Raw genomic sequence first — 25,321 nt, 5'->3', positions numbered from 1 at the left:
TCTAGGAGTCTGGGGAAGTAGCCTTGCTTAATGTGACAGCATGTGCTACGACTGAATATGGATATGATTACTATGCCGTTATAGGGATATTATTGATTATAACCGAACAAGGGCATAAAATAGGAATATATATCGATTTAGGCTCCTGGATAAAAACACAATACCACCAGACTCAACAGACATACCAAAAGTCCTATCTGCTATAGCTTTGAACACAACTCTTAAAGAGACATTTAGAACCCGGTGGATGGCCAGTAGCTCCGCCTAGAGGGATAAGCCCATGGCCTCTGTCACTCAGGCATTGGGCTGTGTACCTACTTTGAGATCCCCAACTGTCTGGCCAGCTTCCCTGCTCTATGAGGAATTTTCAATGTTTTTGCACAAATGTGTTGTCTTGAAATAGCTTTGTTAAAGCTGGTTCTAATGGGTGTGGCAGTGCTGACCAATAGCAAACTTTTGGCTCACCTTACTACGCCACATAAAAGACATCACTGGGCTTGACCTCCCCTGCACACCATAGCTACCCCTGCTGGGGTTCCTCGAGGCAGTCCCACCTAAATCACATAAACTGCCAGAAATATTACTCTTAATGGCTAAAAGACAGGTGGCCTCACACTGGGGGGCGGCCCGGTCTCCAGCGGCGAAGGAGTGGGTTAAGAATGTGACTTACTGTAGGGCACAGTTGACAAACTATTGGGAACTTATGCCGGCCAGATCCCATCAGAGAGACATATGGGAACCCTATGTGATGTGGCTTAATTCTGCTACTGTAAATGAATAACGAAACACAACGATTGTACTGTATGTGTCCGGGGGGGAATGACTTCAAAATTGTGATGTACAGTGATGCCCCTGAAATGCGTATTGTTATACTGTCTTCCTCAATGTAGCTGTGGTTTATAGCATTGTGTTACAGGTAATGTGATGGCGTCCATGGAATGTGGCAAATGTAATGGTATTCTGATCTATCCGGTAGATTTGCTTATGAGTAATGCACTGCACTTTATGTTATTGTTGTACATGTTAAAGAAAATGCAAATAAAAAGAAATTTAAAAAAAAGTTGGTTCTAATGTGCTCTGTTTTGAAACTTGTAAAAGCTGCTTTTTAATTGTCAAATCATTAATTTCCCTTTTTTAAAGATGTGTCTGTGTATACTATTAACATTGCTAAATCCATTAAAACATATTTTTGTAAAACGTTTTGGGTTTAACCAACAAGTTTACAACGCACAACACATCACTCTAGTTTCTTCTATTGGCCCCATTGTTTGAAGTGTTAGCCCTGCCTCCTTTAGTTGACCTGTGAGTCCCCCATAAGTTCAGGTCTGGTAGCTCCCCTGCCCCTTTCGATAAGTCGCATTACTGTAACCACCAGGCTAATGCTTGTCGACCATGGGGGGTTACTGGGACTTGGTGCTTGAACTTTTAAGAACTGTGGGACCAATGCTGAAGGAGAAGGTTTACAAGAGGCTTTAGATGGAAGCATGACCAAGGGACTGCCAATGTAGATGCTAACATCACCACGGGCACCTTCAACCAATCCCTAACTGTCGTCCAAGACTGATTGAGTAAGAAGGACAGATTGTTTTTGATTGCTCTGATCTTGGCCTGAGGGAGAAAGGCACAACTCAAGCTGGTGTCGCTCAAGGGGTCCTATAAAAGCATTAGTTTGTGCCGGTTGCAGGTGGGATTTTTCTAAGTTGATGATGAAACCCCACTGTTGTAGTACTTCTGTCACCTTTTTACATCTTCCTGGACCATAATGAGAGAAGAAGCAGAGAATAACCAGTCAAGATATAGGATAATTGTAACTGCATATAAAATCCTTCTCCTTTTTAAATTTATGATACCGGAATTACTTCTCTCTTCTCTATTGAAGCCTGAAGTCCAAGAAGCACCAATCGATTTTCTGCTTATATTTTGGTAATGGGGTATCAATCAATCAATCATAGTATTTATAGAGCGCACTATATACCTGTGAGGGTCTTAAGGTGCTGGGGGGGGTGGGGGTGCCGCTACTGCTCAAAGAGCCAGGTCTTGAGGAGTCTTCTGAAGGTGATCAGGTCTTGAGTCTGCTGTAGGTGGGTAGGGAGGGTGTTCCAGGTCTTGGTGGCGAGGAAGGAGAAGGATCTTCCGCCGGTGGTCTTTCGTTGGATGCGGGGGACAGCGGCGAGGGCGAGGCTGGTGGATCGGAGCTGTCGGGTGGGGGTGTAGAAGCTGAGTATGAAGAAATAGATTTGTCGGAGGAGTGTGCGAAAAGGGAAGGCAATAGCCATCCGGATAATGCTGAGGAGACACATATCAGAGGCAACTTTTACCCTTTGATGAAAAGACATCCTCAACCTCGCTCCACTCTGGGAAAGTCAGTTTTGTGACTGTCCTTGATCTTGGGAGGCATTTGGTTGGGTCTTGTTGACAAACACAGCATTCTGACCATGGGCTTGACCACAAAAGATAAATTTACCTTGAGATCTCTGCATTTGTTGTTTGGCCAGAAAATATTTTTACCCAAATACTTTATAAAGGCTTTTAGGATTTTCTTCTGCTCTGTGGTCTTCTGAACCATTCTGTTGAGTTCAGACCCAAAAAACTTCGGATCCGTGAACGGAAGATTTTGTATAAGGTTTCTTTGTGTGACATCCAGCTTCCAGTACTTCATCTGCAGGGGGCAACACTCTGCTGAAGATGCCTCCACCCATAAACCATCAGATGATACATCTGAAAGAGACTGTGGATGCAACTCCATGTTAACAAGGAATAATGTTGGGTCCCCACCTTCATGCAAACCGACATATAAGTGCTCGAAGTCCTTTAGCATGACCTGCAGCTCGAAGTCCTTTAGCATGACCTACATGCATATGCAGCATATGTATTAGCTCTAACAGTGGTGGCCGGCATGGCTCGTGGGTGGGGGGAGGTGTGGAGGGTCGGTCGTGCTGGGGTTTGGGAGGGAAGTGATTGCAGGAGGGAGTGACCAAAATAAAAAAAGAACTTACCTTACCATCAGGTCCCACGTCTCTGATCCTGCTCTCCTGCCTCTGACTTCAGAAAAAGGTAGCAAGCAGCCAGGGTCCCTCCCCTAAGCCAATCACAATGCTGCAATGTAGCTTTGTGATTGGTCTGAGTGCCGTGACACAGCGCTCAACCAGGGGCTGGAAGGGTGGGCATGTTCTCCTTGTAGGCTGTAATGCAGCCTGCTTGGAGAATGGAGAAAGTACGCATGACTGGTTTGGGCGGCCCGAGAGGTCTGACCAAACAGTCATTGCACACTTAGGAGTGGGCAAACCAGTCCTGCCCTGCTGTGAGATTAGAGAAGCCCCATCCACCCGTCCACCTGCAAAGCAGCACAAACATAAAATGATTATAACTGAAAGTTGTAATTGTTTTATGTTTTTGCTTCTCGCACTGCTGAAAGCAGTAGGGCGACGCTCCTCCGCCATAGCGGAGGAGCTGCCACTGAGCTCTAATAGTAAAACTGGATGTAACAAAAGACCTCTTGAGCATAGCCTCTACTTTTTGTCAAATATTTCTGGCAAAACAGTGTCCCTCTGAGGTAAAATAAGAGGTTGAGGGAATTTATGGTAGGATCATATTTACTTAAGGGACGTGTTGGATTTTACCATCAAAATTCTGAAGAGAGTTCCTTTTATTAAGGAAAGGTGGAATGGATGTTTTGCCAATATCTCTCTATTCCTCTAATATGATTTAGTTAAGAACATAATGTAAGGGCAAATCCTCTACTTGAGTCCCGCTGTACTGGCCAGAAAATCCTTCTTGCTCTTGAGCCTTTTCTTCCAAGCCTAAGATCTCCCTGATGTGTTTGAGGAGATCATGAAGCTTTGAGACTTCAATGTGTTTGCCATTCTGTTCTCTGTCCTGGTCCTCCTCCTCTCCTCCTCCTCGCCTCTTTGCTAGAGATTCATTGAGGGCAGAATCTGCTGCCACTTTAATGAGGCCCCATAAGGCAGCCTTTGAAATTTGCTGTACTTCCTCGTCTTATTGAGACATCTGCTCCATTTTGTTTTCCTTGAAACTTGCTTTTATCCCCTGCATTAGTACTGATTTGTAAATGAAGCACTGTTGCGGAAACTGTTTAAATATGGTATGACTCCCGTCAATAAAAGAGGAGCACCTACAGCCTCCACACACTCGCCACATAATCCTGCACTGGTGCAGGGTTGAAATGCAGTAGGTGACTCCTAAACATTCCACCCACAGATGCGGACGAGGCGCCCCAGTCCAGCAGAGGGCGGAACTAGTCCTGGGTTGCTTGTGTCCCAGTTCAGAGAGGACCTGGCTTGGAAGTTCGGACTGGACTATTCCTACTGGAGCAGGGTCAAGTTTGATTTGGATGTAGCTGGGCCCAAGCGGAAGTGCCACGGTGTGCAAAATAACAATGGACTAGGATGCGGCCCAAGTAATTACAAGGATCTGTGATTAATCCAAGCATTCCATCCATCACTTTTAGTATACTTTAGCACATCACCCTAAGTGGGATGAGTATGCCCACTACTTTATATCCTATGTATCGCAAACTTTTAAGCACTTAAAAAAAGTTTTTAACAACAAACTAAAAAAAAAGAAAACAGTCCTGGGATGCTTGTATTCCGGCTAAAGGAAGGATTTGGCATGGCAGTTCTGTCGCGACTGTTTCCACTGGAGCAGGGTCAAGACTGATTTGAGGGTAGCTAGCTTTAAACTGAGGTGGCATGTTGTGGAAAATAACTGAGAGCTGAGTAATTACTAATGGCTGAGTTAATTTGAGCAGTCCATCCATCACTTTTTGTATACTTTAGTATCCAACCTAGCACATGAGCAGGTAGCACATTGGCGGTCAGTGCAATTTTTTTGGTTTCAGTGATGCGCTTTTGCTGATTGTAAGTAAACATTGATTATCCATTATTTGAGTGATTCAGATCTGCAATAAATGTAAGCATGTAAGTATGTTGGAGACAGAGAGTTATAGGAGATGGGGCGGGGGAGACCTTCAACTACACCATGTAGTGAAAATAGAAGAAATACTTAAAACGTAGGGTCATAGATCTCTGAGCGTGATAAAAGCTCTGTCTGAGGTAGGGACACCTCATATAGTATGGAATGGGATGAGGAAGACAAGATGTGGGGGTAATGATGTAGGTCAGTGTTACTTTGCTTTATGCAGTTGGGGTGCGGCGGTGTTACGCTTGGGCACTCTAAGTAAATTACAGTTTTGTCTACTTAAGTCTAAAACGTACTTGTATGGGTAATCACTATCCGATTTCAGGACCTCATTAGACAAGCACTGGACGAGGAAGGCTACCGAGGAGGTAACAGAGAGATCCCACATCTGGTAACCTCACCGCAAACATGAATAATTTTCGTGGATATACAACGTTTGACACCCTGGGGCAGGGTTGGACTGGCCTATAGGGCTGTCAGGCAGTGCCCCGTGGGCTGCTCTGACGGATCAGAGTGTGGGACTTTTTTTGCAGTTGTGGGCCAGTTACAAGGCCTGGTGGGCCGGTTTTTCCTGTTGATTTCCCTGATATTACCACTTTTTTTAGTTATGTTCTACACTAATGTGGTCATTTTTTTTTTTTTCATAACAAATTTTATTTGGTTTTAGCAGTTGACAGAATATAAAAGAGACACTGCTTCCATAGTAGCAGGAAGACAGTGAGCTTATAAGAGCAATAAAGGTCAAAATATTCAATCAACATTTCCCTATACCCCCCTCCCTGTATTCCAGCCCAGTTCCCACCCCCCACCCTGCACGGTGTTTACATTGTCCAGAACAGGAGCCTAAGCATCGTAATAGCAGCATGTGGTTCAGTTCACTCAGGGGCAGTACGAATGAGGTCCATATCAGTGGCTCGTGTCGCCGGGGGGTCCAGTAGCAGGCCCCTATAATCTTCCCATTTCTTCCAGATCCGATGGTGCTTCCTGGGGCAGCCCCTGGCCTCAAAGATTGGCCGTTCCAGGCCCATGTTGAAGTCCATGCCTCGCTTCCACACCCCCACCAGCGGAGCTCTGGGGTCTTTCCAGGCTTGGGCTATGTCCCTCTTGGCCACCGTGAGACCCAGAAGAAGCAAGTGACGTTTGTACCTATTACCCCCCACTTGTTCCACATGGAGGAGGCCCAACTTCGGTGTGCGAGGGAGTTCCCATGCCAATACTTCCTCGAGACAGTCCCACACGCCAGTCCAAAATCTCTGCAGCCGTACACATCCCCACACCGTATGTAAGAAGGAGCCTATCGCACTTCCACACCTCAGGCACTCCGGGGAGGCTATCAGCCCCGCCTTCCACAGTCGCTCCCTCGTATAGTATGCCCTATGGAGGTATTTAAATTGGATAAATCGCAGGCGCACTGCTATCGCTTCTCCCCTAGGGGCCTCCAGGGCTTCCCTCCAGTCCTCCTCCTCCAACTCCCCCAGCTCACCCTCCCAGACCGCCCGCAGTTTATCAAGAGAAGGGGAACAATGGGTAACCAGCGTTTGGTATATGGTTGAAATTTTCTTTGTTTCCAATTCCCCCATAAATATCTTAGCCTCTAAGGGACTGAATTCCGGTAAGGACGTTATGTTTGCTATTGCGGGGGTCAGGGCGTGTCGGAGCTGTAGGTATCTAAAGAATTGAGACTGGGGCATGTCAAATTCATCCCGCAATGCTTGGAACGACTTGAGGACTGAGCCCTTTAGAACGTGGCCCAGCGCCGAGATGCCAATAGCGTCCCAGCCTTCAAAGCCCCGCAGTGAAGCCAAACCGGGCAGCCTCCCATTGTGCCACAGAGGATTCTCACTCGTTAGCCTATTCCACCATCCCATGCGGCGGAGAGCGTTGTGCCATACTCTGAAGACTACCTGGGTGACCATCGGGAGTCTTTTCCGGATAGCTGCCGAGTATAGGATAGTATGGAGCGTGTCCGGGTCCATCATATACCTTTCCAGGGCATAGGTCGGGTCGCCTCGATCCCCATACCACCATTTGTTAAGGACAAGCAGGTGCGACGCCTGATAGTAGGACTGGACGTCCGACGTGGTCAGCCCCCCACTGTAGGTCGACAGGAAGCAGGTGCGGAGCGCCACTCTCACTGCTCCCCCAGTCCATAGGAACCGACCCAAGGCAGAGTTCACCTGCCGAAACCAATGCGGCGGAACTGGGTACGGGTGATTTTGCAGTTGGTATAGAATACGGGCCAGGGCTACCATCTTAAAGATCGCTGAGCGGCCATAGACATTCAGGGGCATCCTGGACCACGTCTGCATATCCGAACGGATCTTGTCCCAGACTGGCACTATGTTGCGGGACCACGACACTCCCGGTACATCCGTCAAAAAGACACCTAAGTATTTAAGGCCTCCCGCCGCTTTCTGCAGGACCGAGTCCCAGGGACCCAAGGTCCCCCCGTCACCCAGGACCCACAATTTCGACTTCTGTACATTGAGTCTAAGACCGAACACCTCACCGAAAATGCGCATTATTTCCAGGACCCTCGGCCCCGATTTATTGAGGTCTGTGAGGAAGAAGAGCACGTCGTCAGCGTAGAGTGCAATCCTATCAGATGGGCCCCCCCACCCATTCCTCTCCGCGCAATTGGGCATCCATCCTCACCCAAGCCGCGAGCGGCTCCATAGCCAAGGCGAACAGGTAAGGTGAGAGAGGGCATCCCTGCCGGGTGCCTCGACCAATGGGGAACGAGCTGGAGACCGCCCCCGCAACCCTGACCGCTGCCGTCAGGTCCGTATACAGCAAGTGAATGTAAGACAGAAAACGTGGGCCCAGATTGAGTCGGAGGAGGAGTGCTCGAAGGTATGGCCAACTCAGGGAGTCAAAGGCGCGATCTATATCCGCCAGCAGGAGGGCCGCAGGGATGCCCGCCGCCCGCACCGCTTCCACCACCAAATGCGCGCGTCGTATATTATGTCTCGTTGCTCTGTGGGGCATGAAGCCTGCCTGGTCCGCATGGATCAGGTCCGTGATATATGGGAGCAGGCGGTTCACCAAAGCCTTTGCCAGTATTTTCGCCTCAAAGTTCAGCAACGAAATCGGACGATAAGATTCCAGGCTATCTTGGGGCCTCCCCGGTTTGCAAAAAAACACTATCTCGGCATGTCGCCAGTCTGTTGGCAGTCTTCCACGGTCTCTAGCCACTTCTAGGGCCTTCTTATAGTGCAGCCCTAATTGGAGATGAAACATCTTCATAAATTCACAGGGGAACCCATTGGGCCCAGGGGCCTTGCCCGTGTTTAGTCCGCCTAGAGCTTCTCCTAGCTCCTCTGCCGACAGTGGGAGGTCCAGTCGATCCCGGGCTTCATCCGAGAGCGCCCGGGGTGGAAGGTCTGCGAGGAATCTGTCGATCTCCTCCGCTGGGAGGGATTCCCAGGGGGCATACTGTGTCTCATAGTATTGAGCAAACGTCTGGGCCAGGACCTCGGGAGCCGAGATAGGGCTCCCCGCGGCATCACGGAGTCCCGGGAGGGGCTGGGCTTGATAAGTATCCTGACATAGCCTATATAGCATCGTGCTAGATTTGTCCCCCCATTGATAGATTCTGCTCTGCGTAGCGAGCCAAGTCTGTCGGGCCTCATCCAGCAATAAGGAGGTGTATGACCGCTGGAGGTGCAGTAGCATAGTCACTGCGTCTCCACTCTCCCCTGTCAGGCAGTTCGCCTCTTGGTTTCGTACCTGGTCAGCCGCTTCCGCCAGAGCCAACGTGCGGGCCTTACGATTCGCGGCGCACCACGCGATGTCCACGCCCCGAAGCACAGGTTTCAGGGCCTCCCACAAGGTCATGGCATCCACACTTGGGTCCTCATTCTCCGTCCAGTAATGCGCTATTGCCTCCCTCATGTGTGATTGGTAGTCATCGCGCTGCAAGTGCCACGTGGAAAGACGCCAGCGAAACGGCTGTCGCCGCACACCTAGGCTCAATGTCAGTGCGATCGGGGAGTGGTCCGACAGGCCCCTAGGAAGTATAGAGGTGGAGTTGACTCTTCCTATCCAGGGCTGCAGGACGAACAGGTAGTCTAGGCGAGAGAAGGATTTGTGGACCGCAGAGACAAAGGTATATTCGCGATTGCATGCATGGTGATATCGCCAAGTGTCAATCCATCCCATCCCTCGCACCATTCTGCTCAATCGTGTAGTAGTATCAGAAAGCTGACCTCCCCCGGGCTTACAGCGGTCAAGTCTCCCGTCCATCACGTCATTCCAATCTCCACCCACAATCGTCAGCACAAGTGGGACGTCAGTCCATACATCAAACAGTCGTTCAATCAGAGCGTCTTGTAGGGGGGGTGGAGCATACACACTGCCAAAGACCACGGGCTCACTCCCCAGCCTCCCCTTGATAAACGCGTACCGTCCATGCACATCCAGCCACTGTGTGTCGTGTGTATAGGGGACCCTGCGATGTATCAAGATTGCGACTCCCCTGGACCCTCTCGTGAACCCAGCATGGAACACCTGTTCATACCCATACCTCCATAAACTAAGGACTTTGGTGCCCATAAGGTGCGTCTCTTGGAGTAATAAAACATCCGCTTTTTCAGTCTTCCCCAATCGTAGAACCGCACTCCGTTTAATTTTATCGAGCATCCCTCTCACATTCCAGCTCAATATGCGCATCGAGGCTCGCGAAAGGCTCGCCCCCTGTCCTTCAGCCGCCATCAATCACCCAAATTCTGAGATTATCGGGCCACCAAGACCACACACGCACACTTAGTTGCCTCCAAGTTCCCGTAAACACCGTGCTAGAGCTAGATCCAACTTCCCCCCCACAATTCCCGGATCCCCCAAACCCCGGTCCCCCCCCTGCACCCCCTCCCCTGCCCCAAACTGTACCAACAACCCCCCTCCAACCCCCCACCCCATACCTCAGCAACATTGAAGTACCTGTCGCGGTGCAGGCAATCTCAACCCTCCAACGGGAGGTCCAAGACCCACTACACCAATGGATCCCACCCAATTACCCACAAAGTATTGAACAACCCCCCACCCAACACGTGGGAACGAACTCCGGGAGTAGGCCCGCTCTCGTGCGAGCGTCTCCCGACCTACTGCCCACCCATGAGTAAGGAGTTATGTAGTCCATCAGTAAGTGGCATGTCCAAGAGCAGCGCCAGGCCTACTCCATCCGGCAAAGCACCTCATCAGCCCATTAGGCCCATTTCTAGAGTCAGCTTGAACGTGAGGGTCTCAAGATTTCGAGGGGGAAGAATCTGTCCCCTCCGGCGCCTCGGCCGTCTCGTCGCGGGGAGGCGAGCGCTTCTGGGAGCGCGACATGTGGTCATTTTTAATTTGATACCCCGGACGATTTTTTTGTCCCAGTCCGACCCTGCCCGTAGGTGGGCATGGAGTTAGGGTTGCCACCTGACAATTTTTTTTTACCAGCACCATCAGTATTTTGATGTCCTGCCCTGTACAGAAGTATGTAAAATTACTAAAAGCCGGTATTTTTATCCTTTATCTGTACACACTTCGGGAAATAAAAATTATTTTAAATGTGTTCTACAGTTGTGTTAATGAACCATGACTAATAATTAAAGTAAAAAAGCAGGCAAGTGGTTGTTACAAATGGATACATACGTTTTTATTTAGAGACGTATTTAGTATCACGTCCCGTTCTTTGCAGACTCTTAAAACAGCAATAAATGCAACAATACATGGCCGGAATGTTTCTCTTGGAAAGGTGGCAGCCCCAGGTGGAGTCCTACTTGAGAGTGCAAAGCTAGGTCTCTCCCCTTCAAATGTTTTCTCATACTCCTGTGAGAATTCACAAACAGCGCAAATTAAAAAAAAAAGCTGCTGACTGTCTTCCTTTACCCTTTTAAGAAGTGTTAAGAGTGGGGAAGGTGTTGCCACGGATGTGGCGGGGTTCACAGGAGGGAATAGGGGCGACGAAGTTTTGGGGAGAGGAAGTTCATGCAGAGACTGAAGTATGGGGGTGTTATCCTGCCTTCCATTGTTGGTGCCTTTGCGCCCCTCCCTTTTCTCACTATTCACCGGTGCTCCGGGGAAAGCCTCCTCCCAGGGGGAGGCGAGTGAACTGCGAAGAGGGTCATTGTAAGAGGTGTGGAGGAAGGGGGCTGGTCTTTAGGCGAAGGCAATCAACGCTCCATAATGGACCGTCTCCCTCCCTAACCCACGAGAGGGCATGTTCTGAACCAGTATCGGGCCTGTGATATCGCGTGTAACGGGGCACCTCAGTCCTCACACTGATACATCACCCCCGTACCGTTCCAGTACCGAGACTGGCATACAGCTCTCCAATGCGCCCCCCCCCCCTCCTGAGCTGCCGACTCCGAATATTGCAGTAACGGCGCATGCGCACACCTCTGTCAGTACACCGCATTCCTGACCCACAGAAGTTGCTATTACCCAGCACAGTGTCGGGGGCCCTGATGCACACATAGGAAATAGGCCCCTTGGCGCGCATTTGGATACGAAAACACTGCGATAATCGGAGTGATTGGACTCTCGCGCCGGTGGGCCCCTGCGCCACAGTACTTGATGTACTATAGATAGGTAATAAGAACGTATAAGAATGCAATATATGTTCATCAGATTTTCTGGAAGATTGCCTTGGACCATATCTCAGTTCAGCAGTCAAAGCCCATATCTCAAGTTTGCGTGCTGAGAACGATTGATTTAGGGTAAAAAAATGTTCACTGAGGGAGAAATACAAGGCACAGAATTGTTTTTCTTCTTTGCAGCTTATGTCTGACAGGTAGGCTGCAAAGTGAATCAATGCCGCGTCCATGGTAGTAAGCGCTCTATAAATACAATTTAGAATTTCTGCCAATGATGATGAACTTTTCTGCGAAGTAGTTGCTACACAGTTGTAGTTCCACGTTTATGTCTTAGTGCATGCCCTGCTTTTGATTTTCACAATTTGGTCAGGGCCGCACTGGTCTGGGGCTGCCTTCAGAGCAGGAGTGACCTCGCTTGACCCCTCACGACTCCATTCAAGCCGCAGTCTCCTGCAGGGTGGGGTGGTTTGGGCACCTTTGCCAGGGCTGAGGTTGGTTTCTCATCAGAGGGTCTGTGCTATGCCGCTTTGAGACAAACAGGTTTATTAAACCACAGGAAGACACAGGTGAAGGAATCCTCAAAGCAAATACTGAAGACAATAGTTTTGAAAATAAAACCGCAGTATGCATTGTTGTTCAAATAACCTGTTGTTTGTACCTCCCAAACCGCAGACGACACACAGAGAGGTGCGGGTTCACTGTGTGCTGAACGTTATCGGGGATGCATTTCTACCTTTGTTCAGGGTGCAGTCCCCCCCCCCCCCCATGTGTGAGGGATCTCGCACTCTATCTAAAGAGCTGTCCTGGATGTTTGTTCTGAACACACACAGAGCCTTTGTTTGCCCTCAGAGTCTCAGGAGGGCAAGGGGGCGGGACAAGTGGGTGCTAAAATAGATCCAATTTCCAGGTCCTTAGCTGTGATCGCACCTTCTCCGGGAATATCCCGTGTTGTTTTTCCGGGCCCAAGTCTCCCCTGAACCTCAGATAAAATACCTCGTACAAAAGGCCTGTCTCTCTTATTTTCAGTTCTTCATGATGCGACGTTAGGAATTGAAGCTGGGGTTCCCAGGTGACTCAGGGTTACCGGATGCTGTTTCCAGAGCCCAGTTTTCTTTTCCCAAATACTTGCGTTTAGGTGTCAGCCACATTTAACCCAACCAACCCTACAATTCTCAGAATGGAGTCTTTATTGCGGAAAGTGCAGGGCTAAAACAGCCATCAAGGGAACATGGAATCGCTTGCAAGGGAGTAGGCAGAAAAATACAACAGATCCCACCTTGAGCCAAGTCCCAGCCAGCTCCGAGCGAGTGGATGAGACAAGCGAACCAGGCAGTCTTTCGGGAGATAGCCCCATTAGGGGATTTTGACATTCTTACATTTCCTTTCTTCTCTGCATCTTTCTTTCAGTCTTTTTTTCCAACTTTCTTTCCATCCTTTTTCTGTCTTTTTTCCATCGTTCTTTCTTTCCATTCTTTCTGTAAGTTTTGCCATTCATCCACCTTTCTGTCTATTCCATCTACCCTTCCTTCTCTTCATCTTTCTTTTTATCCACCTTCCTTCCGGTGCATCCTTCTCCTCCCTTTATCCCCGTTTCATCCCTCTTCCTTCCTTCCATCCAACCATCATTCTTTCCATCCACACATCTCTCCATCCACCCATTCAGCCTTCTCTCCATTCACCCTCCTTACCATCAACCATCGGCTATCCTTCTCTCCAACCATCCTTTCCTCCAAGCATCCCTTCACCCTTCTCTCCAGCCACCTAGCTCCATCCTTCCTTCTCTCTATCCTTCTGTCCATCCTACTGTCTCTCCAGCCTTCCACTGCAAGAGATTGTTTCTACGAACTTCCTTGAGGCCGGAGTCTACAAACAAAGTCAAAGAAGCCATTAAAAAGTAAATTTTTCATGTTACACAAAATGACCCTCTGATGCCCAGCCCCAGATCAAGCTGCTTAAGTGTGTGTGTGGGGGGGGTTAATGACACCCCATCGCATGGCAACCATCATTTGCACCACTCATGTTCCTTTCCACATTCGACGTAAAGCACTTTTTGTGAAAGCGCTACACAAATAACAGATTTTGATTTTAATAAAAACAAAAGGTGCGGTGTGCAACGCCTGCTTGTTTTCTGCTCATAGGAAGCAGGTGAGATTGAGCAAATAAATGAGTTTTTTAAGAGTTCAGAAATGTGATGGCATGCTATAAAAAACGCACTGATGAAGCCAATAAAACTGGAGCTGGCTGCCACCCTTTTGGCTTTATCACTGTTTGTTTTGGTTTATCATGGTTTTTCGAAAAGGTTATTGTTAAGGGAGCATCTGGGCCATAGACACACAGCCCAAAAAAAACTTTTGTGACAGCTCCAAGACGCACCAATGAGCCATTCTCTTTGCCAGAAGTGTATTTACCATTACCATACATGCAAGCCACTGCTTAATTTGAGCCTGTGGTTGGCGGTGGGCGGCACCGGCACTCATTTTTGGGGACCAGTACTTTTTCTCTGCATCAGGCATTTATGAAGAGCAAGAGAGAGAAAAGAAAGCGGAAATACTAAGGAAGAGAAACACGGAAAAACTGTCATAAAGGGAGAAAGCAAGAACCTGCAACAGTGATACAAAGGGGCAGGGGTGCCTGGTAGTGGATTAAAGAGGCATGAGGTGGATTCACGACTACGTAGCCATGGTATTTGCCATGGGCTTCTAAACGGAGTTGTGGGCACCAGAACTCATTCTGTTTCTAACAAATTAAGCACTGAGCCAACACTCCAGATTTTGGCGGGAACCTTCCTGTTTCCCCTGCACTAAAAATGGTTACCTTTGGCTTTCTAGTCTGAAAAATTCCTCCGTCCAAATTAAAGGCTACATTACATTCTCGCTTGACTTTTTTTTTCTAAATTATATTCTTAAATGTTTCCTTAATTAGGCATGGATGCAATAGTGCTCAGGTGCTTGGCACCACGGGCAACTATTGTCTTATGTTAATCAACAGCATCTAATGGGACAGTTTTTCTGGCGCTGTGAGTAATGGGACCATTAATACGCCATTCACATATGCAGTGGTAGGATACTCCATGAAATGGCAGTTGTAATATGTGTATAATTCCCATCTAGTTCCCAGAGGAAGAAAAGGGCCTGTGCATAGATTGAAGTAACACCTGTATCAGAGGAAGTTGAATGCTGGGAAACATGTCCCAGGACATACAGGCCTGGTCCTTTTTCCTGACCACCCAACATCCACGTGCATAAAATGCAGAAATGGAGGACCAAATCATGAAGTAGTCTGAATTGAATAAATGATGTGGTACTATGTGGCACATTCTATAGCTGTATTTTCTTGCTGCTTCGTTCTTTTAACACACTTTAATATGAAAGGGTGACAAATACATTGCAAAATACAGAGGTTTCTTACAAAAGAAAGGTATACACTTCCACCAATATTCACCAACAAATTATGATTTGGCCTTGTATGGAAACTGAAAAACGCTAGTTTATGAACACAGCCACTTGTAATTTTACAAGTGAAATAGTGTGTGTAATAAGAAATGTGTCATTTTTATATTGTTGCTAAGCTGAGCAGAAAACAAGCCTACATATGCAAAGTGTTTGTAATTAAAAGGTGTACTTCTTTTATTCTGCGTATCCTACTAATATTTTGGCTTCAGTTTTGGATTTACACTGTGTCAATCAATCAATCAATCAATCAGAGTACTTGTAGAACGCCCTACTTACCCATGAGGGTCTCAAGGCGCTGAGGGGAGGGTTGGTGCTGCTACTATTCGAAGAGCCAGGTCTTGAGGAGTTTTCTGAAGGCGAGTAGGTCTTGGGTCTGCAGTATGTGGGTAGGGAGGGTGTTCCAGGTCTTGACGGCGAGGGAGGAGAAGGATCTGCCGCCGGAGGTCATTCGTTGGATGAGGGGGACAGTGGCGAGGGCAAGGCTGGCGCAGCGGAGCTGGCGTGTGGGGATGTGGAAACTGAGTCTGCTGTTCAGGTAGGCTGGTCTGGCATTGTGGAGTGTTTTGTGTGCGTGGGTGAGGAGCTTGAAGGTGATCCTCTTGTCGACGGGGAGCCAGTGTACGTCTTTCAGGTGGGGGGTGATGTGGCTGCGGCGGGGGACGTTGACGATCAGTCGGGCGGAGGCGTTTTGGATGCATTGTAGTCGTCGTAGGTGTTTGGCTGGGATTTCTTCGTAGAGTGCGTTGCCGTAGTCAAGTCTGCTGCTGACGAGGGCCTGTGTCACTGTTTTTCTTGTTTCGGTCGGGCTCCACTTGTAGATCCTGTGGAGCATGCGGAGGGTGTTGTAGCAGGAGGAGGGGGCGGCGTTGACCTGCTTAGACATGGAATGGGAGGAGTCGAGGATGAATCCTAGGTTGCGTGCATGGTCCGTGGGCGTTGGTGCTGTTCCCAGTGTGGTCGGCCACCAGGAGTCGTCCCAGGCTGAGGGTGTGGGTCCGAGGATGAGTACCTCCGTCTTGTCCGAGTTCCACACTAGGATCTATAGAAGCACCTTTAACAAGTAGGAAAGAGTACTTCAGAACAGTATTAGATGCTACATAGATAGGTACAATGCAAGAGTCTTACTAGAGAATGCTATGGGATTCAAGACATCAGACCGTAGTAAAATGTTCATCATTTGTTTGTGTTTCCGCCTACATTTCAAAAAAAAAAAAATTCTGTGATGAAACAAATCATTCTGCACTCCACCAACTGGGGATATTAGTACTGTATGGGCAGCATATTCCCTTCATACGTACCAGTGTTACATATTACTATGACACTTAAGAGCATAGACAGGGCCAGCAGAATTATGTGGCAGGGGTGAGTAAATTATGCGGCAAGAAAAGGCAAATTATGTGATGTGATGCTGCAGATATTGTGATAGTATTAGTTCATTATTTTGTCATCTTTACACTTAACACTACCTGGTCATTGGTTGTACCTCATTAGTACCAATTTAGCATCCCAATGTAATAATGAGCAGCAGAAAGCTGACCAGTCAAGATTTACAAAGGGTCTTCCACTGCGCAGCAACACATGTCAATTTATTTGTAATTTTGGAACCATTTGAATCAGAAAAAAACTTTTGTTTTTCGTTAAAATCTGCAGATTATTCAACAGATTATGGATTATGTGGCAAATGTGGCAAATCTATAATTATGTGAAATACACTGCAGCCACACAATCATACAAGTCCAGTGCCACTGAGCTAGGTGAACAGTTAGCTTCAGCAAAGTGTCTGTCTCTGCTTTGCACCATGAGTGTTCTGTATCTTGTAGGTTTTTTGGATGCATTTGACCTAGAGACAATGTTTCTCTAAAGAATGCGAGCAATACATTATAAATCTGTTGAGTGCATAATCACACTGAAAACAGTGCGAACGCATGACTACATAATTCCAGCTATTTTATCAGCATCTGTATAGACTTTGCAGCACATTGGTAATCTGGGTGCCACCTTTGAGCAGTTCTGAGAATTCTATTATTCAGTTAAGTATGCACATTAGAGTTATGTAAGGTCAGACAACTGTGAAGTTTAATAACACCGAACTAAAATAAGTACCCTATAGACATTTACAGTGTTTCATTTGTGCAGGTGGTTGCAGGTGTGCTACACTGACACTTATTTTTGGGCAAGGGGGTCCTAATGATCCTATTCGGCATTGACCACGAACAAGAGAGATACAGACAGAAACGGGAGAGAGAAGGAGGAAGAAAACGATAGGAAAACAGTGACAAAGGGAGAAACCAGGGGTGAAAAAGAGCAGGCACATTTTAGAAACAGGGTCAGGAGGTGTAGAATAGTGGAAGAAAGAAGCATGAGGTGGAATAAAACTGGGCAGCCTTGGAATTGACCCCCCTGGCATACAGCGGAGCGTGGCAGACTCCTGAGTGTGTTTGCTGTGTGTTCTGTGTCTGAACAGCCGTACTGGAGGAGTTTCAGTGTTTCTGTTGCATCACAGTCTGGGTAGGTAGCTGTGACGCAGTGCTAAGTTTGTTACCTATGCCACCCTACGCCCTGTTGTGCAGTCTCGTGCGATACTATGTCTCTCATTAGTACTCGTATGTTTTGAGGAGTTTCGTCGCCTGCTAGGACACCCAATCCCCCGCCCCTCCCTTTCCTCAGACGCACCTGTCGCGCTGAGGTAAAATGGCGCATTAAGAGACGCCTCGGCCGTCCCAAGAAGGGGCAGGAGTGAGGAGTGGAGGGTCAGACGCCAGGAGGGGCGGGGCTCTGGGCGGGGTGGCTGACGTTGGGGCCCCGTACCTCAGGTATCAGGCTCCACCCCGACTCATTCCACCTGTTCTTGCTCCCGGTGCTGGATGCGCAGCTCACCCCGGACTCCCTCCTTACGCAGAAGAGCAATCCTTGAACTTTTTTTTATATTTTTTACATTTGCATTCTTTGTTTTCTCCTTGGATTTACCACCCTTCCCGCCAGCCAGGAGGACTCCTGCTTAGAAGATCGAAGGCGGCCAGTTAATTTCCACCTCAAAAAAGCCAGAGAAGTCCCCGTTTTTTTTTTCGCCTGGAAAGTTTGAAGGTTCCTCCGTTTTGAGGGTGATATAATCGAGGGGTGCCAAGGAGAGGGAACCCCCTACCTGGGCACTGAGATTCACAATGGGTCTGGCGCCCACCCTCGCTGCTGTGCTCCTTCTGTTCCATCAAGGTGAGGAAAACGGACGGACCCACCCGGGCCGTAACGGTAACAGGGGGGAGGCGGGAGGGGGTCTGTGGAAAACAATACACCGCGGAGGGCATGTGAAAACGTGGAAGCGGTGGTAGTCGTTATTTCAATTGTTTATACCATATCAAAAGCTGCTGTGACCGTAACCTGCTTATCACTGGTGCAAGCTCCCCTTAGTCTCCAGCCTCACTACAACAGCATGATCACTAGTGTGAACTAAAGGGCTTATTTACAAGCCTCTTGCGTCACCTTTTCCAATATTAAAAGTAACGCACCGGCGGCGCAAGGGGCTTGTTAACAAGCCTCCGTGCTTAATTTGTGCCGGTGGTTGCAGGCGCTTACTTTTGGGGACTTTTGACTTCTTTTCATCACACTTTCATTCGGAGCAGTAGAGCGGAAATCAGGAAAGGGGGGTGAAAAATAACACGCGAGAGTGAAACCAGGGGGCAGCACTCGTAGGATTTTGGAAGGAGGCTAGATCGAGACTGGGCATCCGTTCTTTCTCTTTTTTTTTTTTCCCCAATATTTTTATTGGTATTTATTCAGTAACCCTGGCATCCAGCAGAGAGGGTAACAACGTGAACCCATACCCTTACGTTTCCCCAGTGTTCAGTCTCTTCTGTAGAGTGGATTTGGCATCCAAGACCTGAAGTTCAAATCGACTGTTCCTCGGCACAGTCTCTCTAAATACATTAGCAGAAGAATATGCCTGCTGCTGAGGCTTCCGAACACTGTTGGCCAAGGGTTCGACGTTTACTGTTGAGATTCTCAACCCCTTAAACGTCAGTCAGTGAGGTCTACCGTTCAGCAGAAGACATTGTTTTCAAACCTGGCCTTTTTTGCTACTCGATATATAGGAGGGCAGGTAAACTCTATCAAGCTAAAGGCCTCGGAATGTGTAGTCGAAAAATTAGGCATTCGTCGCATTTGTGCTGGCGGTGAAAAATCGGAGCATTTGATGACCTCCAGATTTGACCCTGCGCAGCTAGGATACAGTAATGGCCTACCTCCGTTTCCCACACATTGCATTGACTCCATTTGAAGACTTGACATGTTAATATTCACCGGGCCTCACGAGGTGACGTAGTCGCGCTGGAACGTGACGACTAGATAGCTCATATCCCCGTGCACGTGACGTGACGCAAACTGTGGGTATCGTCAGCCTACGTGTAAAGGTTCTCATGTCTCAACAAAGCTATGCTCCCGTCCTGGAGCGAAACTCCTTCCGGCAGCTGTTCTGATTTTATTACACGGGTATCTGGGCGATATTTTGGTAACACAAAAGCTGCAATGAGTTGCCTCAGGCGGCCAATGCATAGGACACTGCTCTTAGAGTTAAACGCTCGCCGCTGGCATCTTGTGTGGCCTGCAGGTCAGAGGTTCCGTAGATTAGTACATTACGTACTATTTAATTAGACTGTAGTAATAATTATTTGCAGCGTGCAGAAATGTGAAACTGTGTTTAATAAGCATTGCGTAAAACAAATGGTTTTGTTTTATGGCTTGGTCTAATGATGTTTTGCAACCGAAATGCTCAAGAACTATTTAAATGTAAACATTTGAGCGCGTGAAATATACCTTTCATCACTTGTGACCACCTTCATTCAGTCCAGATTTAACAAACAGCACATTGTGTTGGTGTCCAGAAGTTCTCTGTTTAAACATTGTAAATTATGCTCGAATGTGCGGAAGTAAAGTGCTGTTGGTTAAAGGCGGGGTGGCTGGAAGAGTCATAGGTGCTATAGGGACACTGACTGCTATGCAAATTGAGTGTCCGTGATTGGCTGATTTTTCATTCTGAACAGACTTGCCTGTAATGGGAACTGCCCTGCGTTCCTCTGTTTTAATAATAATGCCTTATTTTTACACAGCACTTTTGAAGTGCTGTAAACAACATGTAACTCTTCACTCAGAGGCATGGGCCCAGTTCTGTGTAAAGGAGGAGAACTGAAGTAATAAAGTTCCCCATCTGAAGAGATTGAGGCAGAGAGTCTTAGCCCCCTTGTTTTTTACATCGAGCCTATCTGGGTGCAAAAACCTATTGCATTTATTACCATGAAGTTACAGAGACTTATGTCTCTCCCACTGTGTACCATTGGTTGGCTCTATTGCCATTCACATTTGCTTGCTTCATATTAAATAGCTTTCATTATCCATCTTGTTTGTCCCTTCCCAATAGCATATCATTATGGTCTGGGCTGTCAAGTCAAGTCAAATCCACTTTATTCGATTAATTAAAATCATAAAAGTATGCTATACAAAAATGCTGACATTTTAAAACATTAAAAAGAGTTAAAATTACACACATATACAAAATACATTTCTCTAAGAAGCACGAGATGGAGTACCTATTACACTTTATTCTACACGGTCATATTTCCCAAATGCACAGCTGTCGCCAGACGATTATGTGAGCATCGCTAAAGAGGGGCTGTGGCTCCGCCCACATGTTTGAAGGGAGGAATACATATTTATATTGGGCAGAAGTTGTGTGCTTCCACAAAAAAGGTATTGCCCCCACACACCTGTAACCATTTTGTTTATTTATCCAGATGCCTGAGCTTGAATTTTCAGGGGCACACACATGACATTGTAATGCTATTGAAGTGTCTACGATAAATAATTAATTTATAGTGTTTTTATCGGCCAGCAGCACAGATGGGAGGAGGGCGGTCATTAACCTACACAAATATTTAGGTCTTACTTAACAGTGCAACTGTCATCTGACCTTTTAACCTACACCAATATTATTCTACAGTTCTTTGTTTTCACACAAATCCATCCTCATGCTATTTACTTGTAATGCTTCACATTACTATACAGCATTCATTTAATGTCAGACCTACTGGCATTGCCAATGCTTGTATTTACTTTTGTCATTCTACTGTTCTTCTTTAACCCCTTTACCGCGGTGCAAAATCCGCCGTGGTGCGGCCGTTTTAAAGAGTGGCGGGCCAGGTAGTGCTGGCGACGGCCGTTGGCCGACAGAAGCAGCAAACGGGTAAGGAACTACTTTTTATGGTTTGGCTTGACAGCACAGCGGTCACCAGACAATTATGTGAGAGCACCAGGATAGGGGCTTTAGCTCCGCCCATATGCTGGGAGGCAGGAGTACATGTTTTGATTGGCCAGAAGTTGTGTGCTTCCACACAAGGTGCAGGCTTTGCACACATCTATGATCATTGTGTTTATTTATCCTGCTGCCTGAGGTTGAAGCTTCAAGGGCACGCATGTGGAATTACATTGTCTTAGTTAACTGGGTAATTTATGATGTTTTTGGCTGGTAGAAGCACAGTCAAGAGGAAGGCAGTCATGAACCTACAGGTATTTGTAGGTCTGGTTTGACAGTGCAACTGTCACCTGATCTTTTAACCTACACCAATATTATCCTACAGTTCTTTGCCTGTACACAAATACTGATACATTCCCATGCTATCTACTTGTAATGCTTATCATTACCATACACCATTCTTTTAAAGAGAGTTCTATTGGTATTGCCAATGCCTTGTTTGTTCTTTCTTTTTGCTTAAGCGCTGCACGAGAGTGCAAGTGTTTACATCTGTCTCCCTCATGTGCTTCTCTCCCTCCCTGCTGCTCTCTTTCCCACAACTCCACGTTGCTTTCTCTCACCTGTTTGCTTCTTTCTTTGCCCGGTGTTTTTCTCTCTCTCTCTCTCTCATGAGTATCTTGCCTCCCTATTGATTCCGCCCTATGTGCTTCTTTTCCTTTACTGGCCCTCCCACCCTCTACAACAATCCAATACTTCATTGCTCCCACCACACCACCTTTCAAGCCTATTTTATTCTTCAATTTTATATTTTGGATGGGGGGGGGGGCACCAAATTACTGCTGGTATGTCTCTTCTAGAAATTAGTGATTTTGCGCCTTTTAATTGTAATCTTGTTTTAATATACCATTCCACCCCGGATCATTACACAAAAAAATATTATGAAACACTTGTGGATTAGGCTACCACTGCTGTTTCGATTGGGATTCTGTGGGGCAAGAGAGAGGTGTGCCAGAGGCTCTCCGCAAACCTTTTACAGGTATGGACAGCGAAGCTCAAACGAGTTAGTATGTATATAAAGAGAAATGAAAAAGGCAGGTGAACCCCCAGGTATAAGATGATGATCTGTGGGGGGGTGAATGACGCTTCTCTGGATCTTTTCGTTTTAATGTAGTGGACTTGATATTAAGAGATGTGATTTATAAGAATAGTGTAAATAGTGAGGTTTTAAAAGAATAGACTTTTATGCTGTGGCGTGTGTTTTATTTTTTTTATGTCCAATAAATCCACAATTTGATGTAATATTTATTTGGATGTTCTTGTCTGAGATGGCCATGGACTTTTATCTCACTGAGCCATCCTACTTGCCAACCCCACACATCCATCCAAAGTCAGTAAAGGTAGAATACCAGTGAGTTATATAATTGTACCCGATCTTGACAGCGCTTCGAGGCTGTAGCGCACGACAGCAAGCACATGGGGGAGCATAAGCCGAGTCTGCCTGGGCAGTTTTGAAGGCCCGTCTTGTGCATCCCATCGCTCTGGTTCTCAGGCTCCCCTCCCAGCCCAGGCTTTGGTTTCGGCCACTGGATAATGCCGCATTCCGCACAGGGTGTACTTTCAGGGCGGGGCATCTGGTGCCTGCCATCAGGTGGAGAGGCCTGAGGCAGGAACACTCACTCCCAACAGCAGAGGGATGCATTTGCGTTTGTTATCTAGTATAGCCCCGGCTCCATACAGCTGGTATTTTAAGCAAAATACAGGATAGAGATTTGTTGACCAAATAGGCATTAAGGAATGTTTTCAGGTTACCTAAAATGAGGTTTGTGAGGAGGAACATTATTTAACGTGGATACAATCGAATGTAAGTTTCAGATGTGATTCGCGGGAGTGTATGCAGCCACCGGAAGGTGGAAACGGCAAAATCTGGTCTGTTGGGGTCCAAGAATGCGGAAGAGGACAGAAGAATCGAGAGCATTCCTTTCTTAATTACTTTATAAATTAGGAATGTCGGACTGTTGTTAACTTCCAAGCTGTTATTTATTCTGTGATGGACACATCAAATGAGTTTTAGGGTCAATGCCATTTTTTGTTTATTTTTTTATGTCTAGTGTTAGCCAATACCTTTTTGGTTTTAAATAAATTAAAATTATAGGAGCTTTAAGCCAGCCCTTTCATCCATTGGTCTGTTATTAGGCCGTTCCATTTTGATTCTGGCCTCACGTTACCTTAAGTGCCCGAGACTACTATGGCAGTGTGCAAAAAAGGAAGGAGTATTGGCTATATCCCTGTGTACTATAACATCCTTTTATCTATAGTAGGTTCTTTCAGTGGCTGGGAGAGGCACCTGACTAAGTTAAAGCCCTTGTGCCTACAGACAAATTAACGGCACATTGGAAGGATGCATTTGCCACATTCACAGAAAGATTTAGCATAGAAATACAAAATGTAAACGTTGTAGGCAAGAGTTAGTTGTTCAGCGATCAACTTTTATGGCATATTTCGGATTCAAGCTTTGGTTCAAAGATGCCCGCTTGTATTTGGTTCAGGCATGTCTCGCGAGGGTGGGGTCGTGCAGGGGGTGTTAATGTAATTAATAATAAAAATATATATTTACCGGCCTTTTCTCCGACTGGGTCCCGCGTCTTCAGGAAGCAGGCAGCCTCCCTCCCCATAGCCAATCACATTGCTCCACTGTCCTATCTACTTAGGTGCCGCCCTGACGTCAGTTCTTTACACAACATTCCACGCCAGAATCGCAGAGCCATGCAAGACACTGACCACTGGTGCACAAAAACTAGGGCCCTGAAAGGGAGTCCCTTTCCTTAGATGTCAGTTCACAGAACGGGGAAGATGGGCGGGGCGGTGAGGAATCCATAACTAATATATGTCTCTTACAGATATATCGTTACCGAAGGTAAGTAACTTGATCATCTGAAAGACACTATTAGTTATGGATTCCTCACCTTAGAATAGATCACCCAGCAATACCAACCCTGGAGGTGGGTCTGCAAACTAAGTTCACACTAGAAAGTCCTGGAAAATTGAACGGCCAAAGAAGCCGTCTCTCTGGACTTGGTTGACCAGGCAGTAATGTTTGGTGAACGTGTGCAATGAAGCCCACGTGGCTGCTTTTGCACAGCCTGACCTTTTTTGGCACCCACATAACCAACAAAGAGCTGGTCATCTACCTGGAATTCTTGTGCGATCCAGATAGAATGAAAGCGCACATTTTGGATCCAGACAGTTTAGCCTCTCCTCCTCTTTCGAAGGAGGCCTGGTGGGAAGAAGGTGGGCAAAGTGAAGGTCTGATCTATCTGGAAAGAGGTAACCACTGTGGGAAGGAAACAAGGCTTCGTGCGAAGGACAACTTTGTCCGGATGAACAGCCAGGAAAGGCGGTTATGAAGAAACAGCCTGAGGCTCACTCACCCTGCGAGCAGAGGCGACGGCAACCAAAAAGGGAGTTTTAAGTGTCAAAAGTCTGAGAGGAGAGTTATGTAGCAGCTCGAAGGGAGCGCACATAAGGTAGGTCAGAACAGGTTCAAGTCCCACTGGGGCATTACGTAAGGAATGGGAGGAAACAAGTAAGGAATGCACTTAAGGAAGTGATTTACAATAGGGGACTTGAAAAGAGAAGGCTGATCAGAAAGCCGAAGAAAGGCCGAAATGGCCGAAAGATAGCCTTTTAGAGTGCCCAGAGCAGAGCCCTGCTGGGCCAAAGAAAGAATGAAGAGGAGAACCTTTGAAAAGGGGCAGAAAGGGGAACCACAGCCTTTGCTGCGCACCATGCCACAAATATGTTACATCTACAGGCGTATACAGTTTTGGTGGAGGGATGCCCGGCTGCCAAGATAATGTTACAGACTTCAATCAATCAATCACGTGTTTGTTAAGCGCGACTACTCACCTGTGAGGGTCTCAAGGCGCTGGGGGGGGAGGGGAGGTTCAGGTTCCAGTCCATTAAGGAGGGTGTCTGTCGAAGAGCCACTGTTTGAGGTTTCTTGTGAAAATGGGGAATGATGTTGTCTGTCTGAGGTGGAGAGGTAGGGCGTTTCAGGCTCTGGCCGCGAGGAAGGAGACTTTGAGAGGAAGGCCGAAAGCTGTCAACTGTCGGCGCTC

At 47.2% G+C, this 25,321-nt stretch overlaps 1 protein-coding gene across 1 annotated transcript in view; it reads left to right on the top strand.

The window, feature by feature from the left end:
* Positions 1 to 17,798: 17,798 nt before the first annotated feature.
* The window catches only part of LOC144768679 (prostasin-like), a 101,510-nt gene continuing 93,987 nt past the window's right edge, over positions 17,799 to 25,321 (top strand). Inside the window, exon 1 of the mRNA XM_078652508.1 lies at positions 17,799 to 18,175. Coding sequence (XP_078508634.1) covers positions 18,127 to 18,175 — 49 coding nt within the window. The 5' untranslated portion in view covers positions 17,799 to 18,126. The remainder of the gene's footprint in view (positions 18,176 to 25,321) is intronic.

The sequence above is a fragment of the Lissotriton helveticus genome, chromosome 7 (assembly GCF_964261635.1).
Source record: "Lissotriton helveticus chromosome 7, aLisHel1.1, whole genome shotgun sequence".
NCBI classification, from domain to species: domain Eukaryota; kingdom Metazoa; phylum Chordata; class Amphibia; order Caudata; family Salamandridae; genus Lissotriton; species Lissotriton helveticus.
This window is presented reverse-complemented; position numbering and strand designations above follow the sequence as displayed.